Source organism: Anopheles merus, unplaced genomic scaffold (assembly GCF_017562075.2).
Source record: "Anopheles merus strain MAF unplaced genomic scaffold, AmerM5.1 LNR4000324, whole genome shotgun sequence".
Taxonomy (NCBI): domain Eukaryota; kingdom Metazoa; phylum Arthropoda; class Insecta; order Diptera; family Culicidae; genus Anopheles; species Anopheles merus.
This window is the reverse complement of record NW_024427904.1, coordinates 20,248-28,507: the sequence shown is the minus strand read 5'-3', so window position 1 is coordinate 28,507 and position 8,260 is coordinate 20,248. Positions and strand designations below refer to the sequence as shown.

Below are 8,260 nucleotides of genomic sequence, written 5' to 3'. Positions count from 1 at the left end.
ATACACCCAACTCAATGCCAAGCGCACTGGCGCACTACACACGGTGTGGTATTATTTTTAAACCAAACGGTGGGCCTTTCCCCGTCTCCCCATGCAATCGCCCGATCGTTGTCGAGTCTTCGGGATGTGCAATAAATCGTGCCACCGGTCAGACCGCCAATGCGTTTGGTGCTCGTGCCTGCTGCTTGCTACCCGGCCGCTGACGTTCGGGTTTAGCTGCACCGCTTCCTGCAGCGTTGAACACGACCGTAAGTCCGACGACGGTGTGGGAAAAAGGTGATTTGAAGGTTCTAAAAATATACAACCGGCTCTCCCTCTCTCTCTCTCTCTTTCTCTGTGTGTACGATCGTGCTGATGATGATGATTGTAGTGGAACGCTCCCCACTGAGCTAGATGATCGTGAAATGAGTATCGTAAGCCATCTTAGATCAGTTGTAGTAGAAAGCGTTTTATGCCCTCTCTCTCTCTTTCTCTCTCTCTCGCTCTGAAGCCGGATTGTAATTTCATTGAACTTGAAAAAAAGAAGGTAAAAGCGTGATCGGTGTACAAAAGGGTAAACGCGCTGCCAGACAAACGGGGTCTGGCGGTAAAATCTCGAAGAGTTCAACGGGTACCGGCAATGTTTGATCCGTGTGGTGTGGTGTGTGTGTATGCTGGCCCCAGATCAAAGCATCTAGGCGTGTTGTGCTGTGTGCCTTTCCTCGATCGATTCGCTGATCGTTGATCGTAGTCAGAGCACGGGAAACGAATTAATGACATTTGATTGAATGTTTCGAACGATCCTTCCTAAAATTAAAGCGAGATTTATTTGCTTAATTTATATTTAAACAAAACAAAGCGTTTGCATGTGCAATTAAGATGTTTTTTTTCCATTTTTCCTTTCAACTTACCCCGTTGCACTTACCCCTTTTCCCCTCCCACATTTAGTTGGAGGGGAAGATTTGACGCCTCTTACGCCGGTAATCATCCGGCAAAAATAGATCGCCCGTCCCGTTTCCCGTTTCAAAAAAGCCGTGTTCGTTTCCCACACAAAAGCCAATTAGGCAGGACAGCAGCTGGCAGCAAAACCGCGTTCATAGCCACTCGCTCCGGCTTCTTTTTTCGTCTAATTTTTGCGAATAATAAATTTACCGCCCGTCAAACGATCAACCGTGCTCGAAAACCATTTGCCCCACTATAAACTATCCATCGTCCCACGCTGGTTCATGCTCAAAACAACAACATCAGCATCGCGCGTTTGTATCTTTTGTTTGGCAAATAAATCGTACACCAAACGTCCAGCTCGTGGTGGAAGCGCGCGTACTGGCGTGTCTTCACGTGCTGCTTCCGCTGGGACAGGTTGGTTGGCCCCTGCGCTTTCGGGTGGAGCAGTGCTCCTCCAAAAACAGCCGTGTGAAGGGATGTTATTTTTAAACTGTTTTCCCCACTTCTGTCTTTCGACCCCTTGTTCTGTCTGTCCGTCTGTTTTGGATTGGTTAGTTTCTTTTGGTTCAATATCGCACCTCATTTAGACCTCCAAATCTGTTACACACGCGTGCTGAGTGGTGCGCACGAGTGGCATTTGCGCTTCCCTGTCCGCCCAAACCCCCGGTTCGCTTTTCCATCCCACATATCGATCGGGTCGTGTTCGTCGTGTGGACATGTAATTGCCGGGGAGTGTTTTTTTTTCTCGTTTTTGCTAAAACGGAAAACATCTTTCGCCCACACTCAAGGACAACGTGCGAGGAGAGGGATTTTTTTCTGGACGCTTCAATAAACGATATCACATTTCAACAATGTAAAGCGGATAATAAATTTGCAAACCAACGGACGCTAAACACCGACGCCAAGATAATGTATGGAAAACAGATGCAAGCGGGCAAGTTCTTGGAGAGAAAAAAAAAACACGAAACAGTACGGGAAAACATTTGCAAACCTACGCAGCAGAGAGAAGAGCAAGAGTAAAACACGAACATTGGAAACTGTTGAAAGGGAAAACATGCAAACAAGGATGAAGTAATCTGCTTAAATTGGTATATATTTCTCCATTAAACTCGCCCTCTCTCACTCTCCTTCACTGAATCTTTCCTATTCCTTCCTCTATCTTGCACAGTACTATATAAACAAGAATAGGATGTTTGTATACAAAAAGAAACTTCCCATCGCCATCCTTACCCAGGGAGCGGGAAATCGCGAATCGTGTGTGTCGCGGGTTTACTTGTACATACAGTAGCAGTGATCTGCTTAGTATTAATTTTAAAAACCAAAATCAAACGAGTTAATTTTGTGCATCTGTTTCGTGTCCCTTCCTTCCCTCCTTTCAATCTAACCACTGCTTCTGCCGACAGTGCGATCATTTCACGCGATCAAACTACGCCTACGGGAGGGCTGTGTTGCCGAATGAGTTAAATAAAAACGCGCAATCATCAGTACGATAATGCTCGAGAAGCTTCTCAGTGTGTCTGTGACGTTAGCCTTACTTTCTATTATCAGCAGCGAGGATTAATCGTCCGTCCTGTTTGGCGCGCCGTTCTCTTTGCGTGTCTCTCTGCGCATGTGAGAGTGCTGCTGCTACCGAACGACAACAAACAACACCGCGTATCGTACGGTCAAAAGGGGGAGACAGAGGGACGAAAACCAGTTCACTCTTAACACTAAGGCAATATTTAAAAACAAAAACCGCCCATCCCATCTAATAACAATATCTCACGATCCATGCGGCTTCTAGACCGGGAGCAGCTGAAGTAGTTGTAGTTAGAAGCAGCAGCACTTGATACTGCAGTGTTAGCAGTAGTAGTGGTAGTAGTAGTAGTAGTAGTAGAAGTAGTGTATATCACAGGTATCGTTTCCCGACCACGGTGCTTATCCGCCATGGAGGGTGGAAATGAAGAGGATATGATCGCCAGGCTGCAGGATGTACTCCGTTTCGCCCTGTGTGTTGGGAATGGAAAACGGGAACAAAACGCACAAGGAAATAAATAAGGAATTAGGAGGAAATGGTTTTCCTTTGTCGCTTCGCGTCTGCACTCACCATCAGATCCCAGTCGGTATCGTTGATCATGACCAGAATGCCGGGCCGGACGGTGTTTTCCTGGAGGAACAGACCAGCATCACCCGTGAGCAGATGATCCCTTAGCCATCGGAGCATTTCCTCGAGCAATACTGGTGATAAAAGTGAAGCAGAAAAAAACACCTTCAAATAACCTCGCCCGATGCACACACACACACACGCAAACAGCGCACGACACGGGGGAAGCGCGCACGCTTACCTATTTTCGATCCATCCAACGGTACGATGTGTTCCTTCACACCACCGAAAAGAGTTTCCGCTCCACCACTTTAGTAGGGAGAAACACAGAAAAAAGGCGGAAAAAGCGAGAACATAAAATAAAACATTTCAAATCTCGGTCATCGGTGCGCGGTGAAAGAAAGTGTGTGTGTCTTCAACCCAACGAAAGTGCCAGCCGTGGGGTAAAAGACGCGCGTAGGATTTAGGATCTTTTTTTTTTGTATCTTTAAAGAAACACTTTGCTCGCTTTGCCTTTGCTGGATGACGGCAATGCCGTCAGGTTCTTCTCTGACGCACATACACACACGGCCTTACCTGAACTCCACGGTGATCGTTGAGCCGCCCGAAATCACCTCCTCGTCAATGGAATCGTCCATTCTGCTGCTGGCACCAATGATGTAATTTGCGATTGGAAAATGCAATAAAAGAGCGCCGCCGGATGGTTTACTTTAACTGCTTTCCGGCACAATCTTCCACTTGCAAGATGCAAAACCGGCAAGTTCTTCCGCACTGCGGTCACAAATCAAAACGAATGGCAAATGGATCCGTCTCGCACGATACGGCCGTTCCGGATGCGTGTGAAAAACTGACTGATTTCCACCGCGAGCAGCTGACGCTTATACACTTTTGCTCTGTGTGTCGTGAGAGTCGTTTCACACAGGCCCTCCTCGTCCTGTGTTCGTGATCGTGTGAACTGTGTTCGTGATCTTGCGCGGTTGAGATTTTCACGACCGATCTCTTGCGTGGTGTACACGACGACGACGGCGGCGACGACGACGGTGTGGACCTGATTGTGGTTGATGAGTAAGTGGGGAAAACGAGTAACCGGTAAGTTTCACCCCTCTCTAGGGATCTGATTAATTCAGCGCTACAAACCTCTTGCTCTGGAAGCTGCTGCCGATGAGAAATAGGCTGAAAATAAACGATTTCAGACTCGGACGATTCTTTTCTCGCTGTGTGAACAACCCGCGTGGAAAGAGCGGAAGAGTGTGATGACGTTTCGAGACCGGGCGAGATTGTAAACAACAACACGTTTCCTTCCTCCCGTTGCGATTATTGCAATAAGCGTGTTAATGGCAGTGTTTTAAAGTTTGGCAATGAGGCCACAATTTTATTATTTTAAAAAGCGTGAACAGAAAACACGCTTTTGAACGCGAAATGCGAAAAAAAAGTTCTGTTCTTTATCAACTCCACTTTGGTGCCGTTCCCGAAGGGATGGCTGTCATAACAAAGCCCCCCTGCTGTCAGAGTGCTGTGTTTATTTTCCTAATCACACCAGCAGAAAGCCAAAGAAAAGAGAGAAATAAGAGGACGGAAAATTTGTACAGCTGATAGGCCGATAAGGTCGATAAGAAGCGTCAGATAAAAGCAAATTTATCTTACACACCAGACTCAGTCAGCAATCTCGACCGCCGACAATCAGTCCAGCTGCTCCTGTCCGTGTGCATCTGTCGCACGATCTGCGTCATCGTCATCATCGTCATCGTCGACAGGGCCCGAAGAATATTTATTTTTAAAAAGAATATCAATCAAGTGCCAAGATGGGTGAAAGTGTAAGTGATGCTAATTCTATTTCTTTTTTGCCCATTTTTCTGCACTTGCTTTTAACGATCGTTTTGCTTACTTTCGCTACCAACAGGTCGATTCCAAGACGCGCCTGGAGGAGGGCAGAAATATCCCGCCCGCCCTGAAGAAGCTGCTCGAATGGGACGTCGTGATGACGAAACAGTTTGTCAGCTTTATGCTGAACTTTGTGCCACTGCGCTCCCTCCGGACGCACTGCAAGGTGCTGGAGTACTCGTGCCATGGGATCGCCTGGCTGGCCGGGTGGCTCGCGTTCTGCTGGATGATCGACAAGCCGGAGTGGTACCAGATGCAGGTGAACCTGTTCATTGGCCTGCTGACGGACATTGTGATGGTGGCGGTTATTAAGGCGGCAACGCGTCGCCGTCGGCCCGCGATAAACGATGATCCGCTGTGCTTTGGGCCGGATAAGTTTAGCTTCCCATCGGGGCACGTTTCGCGCGGTGTGTTTATTACGACCTTTTTGATCGTGCTGGATCCGGTGACGGTCGTGTTTTGGCCACCGCTGATGGCGTGGACGGTGGCGCTGTGCATTTCCCGGCTGATTCTGTACCGTCACCACATACTGGACGTGCTGGGCGGTATCTTGCTGGGACTGTTCAATGCGCTGCTGATATCGATCCTTTGGTTCGACCAGGAGGGTAGCATCTGGCTGATCAACTGGATTACGGACGAGCGTGTGGCGGGTGCGGAATATGCTGTGTAAGGTGTGTGGAGTGCTCTATTTAAACCCGAAAAAAAAACTATAAAGCTTTTGTCACCAAACACGCGCGTCTGTTAAGTTTATTGATTCTAGAAGGTAAATATTTCGACCGCTTTCGGCACAACCGTTATCCGCACCGGGCGCACCTCGTACGCCTCATTGTCGATCGAGTAGTACAGCTCCGGGTCGGTCTCTTCCACCTTCAGCCGCTCGGGCAGAAGCTCGACAGTGCGCACGCTGATACTATCCTTGACCGGACAGTCGAAATACTTTCGACCCCTCACCCGACCCCAGCTGCCACCGATGAAACCGAAGCTCGAGTCCACCTGTTCCCCCACGACCACATCCAGCTTCGTGCTGTCCGTTCCCTTTTCACCTTCCTGCTCGTCCACCGCAACGTTCCCCGTTTTAATGACAAGCTCCGACGGTTCCACCTCAATCTCGTGCCGCACCGAGCACTTTTCGTTGACGATTTTACTGTAATCCGTCTTTGCTGCGGTTTTCGCACGCGGCACAAACACCGACCACCATCGGCGTGGCTGCTGTTCCGCCTTTTTGGCCGCCGTCCACTGGTCGTCCATGTCCTTGTAGCAGTTGCTGCACCCGCTGCACGGTTCCGTGTACGCAATCTTTGCCTTGCAGCTCCACGTGTGCTTTCCATCGAACGCGTTGAACAGGAAGGCGGTATAGTCGCGCAGCGAGGCCGTGTACCAGTACTTATCCCTCAGCGCTAGAATGTCCCGGAAAGCGCCCCACTGCAGTGCACCCACGGCGTACACGGGTTTCTCCGGCGGCGTTTCATCGGCCGCACTCGGCAACACCTCAATGCGCATAAGGTCCGTTTTTTCCTTCTTGCCAGCGATGACGGCGTATGCCGCATTGGCCATGGTGCGCACATGCTCCAGATCGGAGTTGCTGGAGCCCTCGGCCGAGAAGAGTTTCATCGCGAGTGTGTTCGTGCGGCCCAGGGGAAGCACTCCGATCGGACATTGTGCACCGTCCTGGCGGCGCTTCATCCCGGAGACGGCTTCCGAGAGCGTTCCATCACCGCCACCGACGATGAGCGCATCGGGAAGGGTGGCCAGCTCCTCGACGTACCGGCGGGCGTGCCCTTCGGAGTCGGTTTTAACCAAATCCACCTCAAACCCGGCCAGATGCAGGATCGGTTCGCAGTAGTCGTGAAACTAGAATGGGATTATGAAGTTATGAATACGAAACTTGAACATGGAAATCAAATTCAGTTACTAACATCCTCCTCCGACGATTTACGGTTCGCAGCAGGGTTGAGAAGCACCAACACTTTCGGCGGTCTTTGGTTCAGGTTTATCTTGACGTCCCCGTACCGTGACGCTTCCGTGCAGTAGTAGCGCATCAGCTGTTTGATCCTGCGACACACAAAACACATCCATTGGGAGCCGTTTTGATTGAACAAATATCCACGGAACTTACTCATATTTCTCGTTCGAGTACGACACACCGTAGGCGAGTGCGCTTCCAAAGACGGTCGATTTCTTCCAGTTGTTGCGCACGGCTTTCGCGAACCGAATCACAAATGCCATCGTGGAGATTTAAGGGCAAAGCTTTTCTAAAATGCCGCACCAAAAAGGAAACGCGAGTGCCTTTTTACCGGCGAAACATGATGTTATTCAACAGAGTGGTGGTGGACACCAAAAATCGTGGTGCTTTTGAAAATGCGAGAGCAAAAATGACGTTTCGGGTTGTGTAAGATGTAAACAAACCGCTGTCATCCCTTCGGAAACGTGAACCCTTCGGAAACGCTACGCAAAAATCGGTTGGCACAAGTTCACCAACGCTCCAAATCGGTGCGATTTTTCCTTGCTAGCGAGCGTTTTTGAAAGGCGTTGTGAGAGTTTAAGATGGTGGACAAAATTAATTGGCCAAACAAATAAATACAAAACCCCACGGGGTTCAACATTTCATGTGTGTGCCATATTAGCATCTGAGCTTCGCCATCTCACTAGCTCATACATGTTCCCCCATTGCATCAGCTGATCCGGTGGTGGGTTTTTATCCCAAGTAGCCTTAAGAAACTCTATTTGATTATTAACAGTTTTTTAAAGCTTTTAAAAATCAAATAGAGTTTCTTAAGAGAATATGACATTGGACAGCGTTACATCATAACGACGTATTCCGTTACACTCGTTTTTATCGATTCGGGTTAATATAACACACAGTGTTTTTCAAATTTTATCTACACCATTTCCAATTTATTCAATATTCGGAAAATCATTTTTTCATTCTTATGTATGTAATAATGCGTTTTTTTTACACCAAACCATTTTATTTATTAACTGTTTGAAAACTATGTGTTTTCTTTTATTCCTCTATTTGAATCTGCGGTGATAATAAAAAAATAATTTTAAAATAAAAAAATAAAATTTCATATGTTCAAATAATATATGTGAAGAGTTTGATAAAGTGTATGCAATATTTGCAAATGAGAAAAAATTTCATAAAAATTTATATTTTCTTGGGAAAATAACATGCTCTTGATGACGATAATTTTTGAGACATACTGTACATGGTCACGTACATGGCGCCTCCATTTCTTATGTCAAAAAGTTCGTCAAGCTTCGTGTGTGTAGCTTTTGTGTAGATGGCAACAAAACCAAGCGTCTGCGACAATTTCTATCAACTAATGTTTAATTTGTGTGTCATCATGATTTTATAACAGGTCAGTGTAT

At 47.6% G+C, this 8,260-nt stretch overlaps 3 protein-coding genes across 3 annotated transcripts; 1 reads left to right on the top strand and 2 right to left on the bottom strand.

The window, feature by feature from the left end:
• Nucleotides 1–1,996: 1,996 nt before the first annotated feature.
• On the bottom strand, nucleotides 1,997–4,440 carry LOC121602161 (ubiquitin-related modifier 1 homolog). The gene is made up of 5 exons (XM_041930919.1): nucleotides 4,145–4,440; nucleotides 3,584–4,055; nucleotides 3,249–3,316; nucleotides 3,011–3,141; nucleotides 1,997–2,910 (listed from the first exon to the last, which is right to left on the bottom strand). The coding sequence occupies exons 2-5, from the start codon at nucleotides 3,643–3,645 to the stop codon at nucleotides 2,842–2,844; spliced, it is 330 nt and encodes a 109-aa protein (XP_041786853.1). The 5' UTR covers nucleotides 3,646–4,055; nucleotides 4,145–4,440; the 3' UTR covers nucleotides 1,997–2,841.
• LOC121602160 (phospholipid phosphatase 6-like) lies at nucleotides 3,992–5,619 on the top strand. The gene is made up of 3 exons (XM_041930918.1): nucleotides 3,992–4,096; nucleotides 4,659–4,821; nucleotides 4,908–5,619. Exons 2-3 carry the CDS (start codon nucleotides 4,810–4,812, stop codon nucleotides 5,556–5,558), a joined length of 663 nt encoding a protein of 220 aa, XP_041786852.1. The 5' UTR covers nucleotides 3,992–4,096; nucleotides 4,659–4,809; the 3' UTR covers nucleotides 5,559–5,619.
• Nucleotides 5,410–7,290, bottom strand: LOC121602159 (acylglycerol kinase, mitochondrial-like). The gene is made up of 3 exons (XM_041930917.1): nucleotides 7,005–7,290; nucleotides 6,805–6,940; nucleotides 5,410–6,739 (listed from the first exon to the last, which is right to left on the bottom strand). The coding sequence occupies exons 1-3, from the start codon at nucleotides 7,112–7,114 to the stop codon at nucleotides 5,645–5,647; spliced, it is 1,341 nt and encodes a 446-aa protein (XP_041786851.1). The 5' UTR covers nucleotides 7,115–7,290; the 3' UTR covers nucleotides 5,410–5,644.
• Between the last annotated feature and the right edge of the window lie 970 nt (nucleotides 7,291–8,260).

Coding starts and splice junctions, on each gene's coding strand:
- LOC121602159 (XM_041930917.1), bottom strand. CDS start 7,114: ATGGCATTTGTGATTCGGTTCGCGAAAGCCGTGCGCAACAACTGGAAG. Junction 6,941..7,004: donor TACTCGAACGAGAAATATGA/GTAAGTTCCGTG, acceptor TGTGTGTCGCAG/GATCAAACAGCTGATGCGCT. Junction 6,740..6,804: donor GTAAATCGTCGGAGGAGGAT/GTTAGTAACTGA, acceptor ATCCCATTCTAG/TTTCACGACTACTGCGAACC.
- LOC121602161 (XM_041930919.1), bottom strand. CDS start 3,645: ATGGACGATTCCATTGACGAGGAGGTGATTTCGGGCGGCTCAACGATC. Junction 3,317..3,583: donor ACGATCACCGTGGAGTTCAG/GTAAGGCCGTGT, acceptor TCCCTACTAAAG/TGGTGGAGCGGAAACTCTTT. Junction 2,911..3,010: donor ATACCGACTGGGATCTGATG/GTGAGTGCAGAC, acceptor CCCAACACACAG/GGCGAAACGGAGTACATCCT.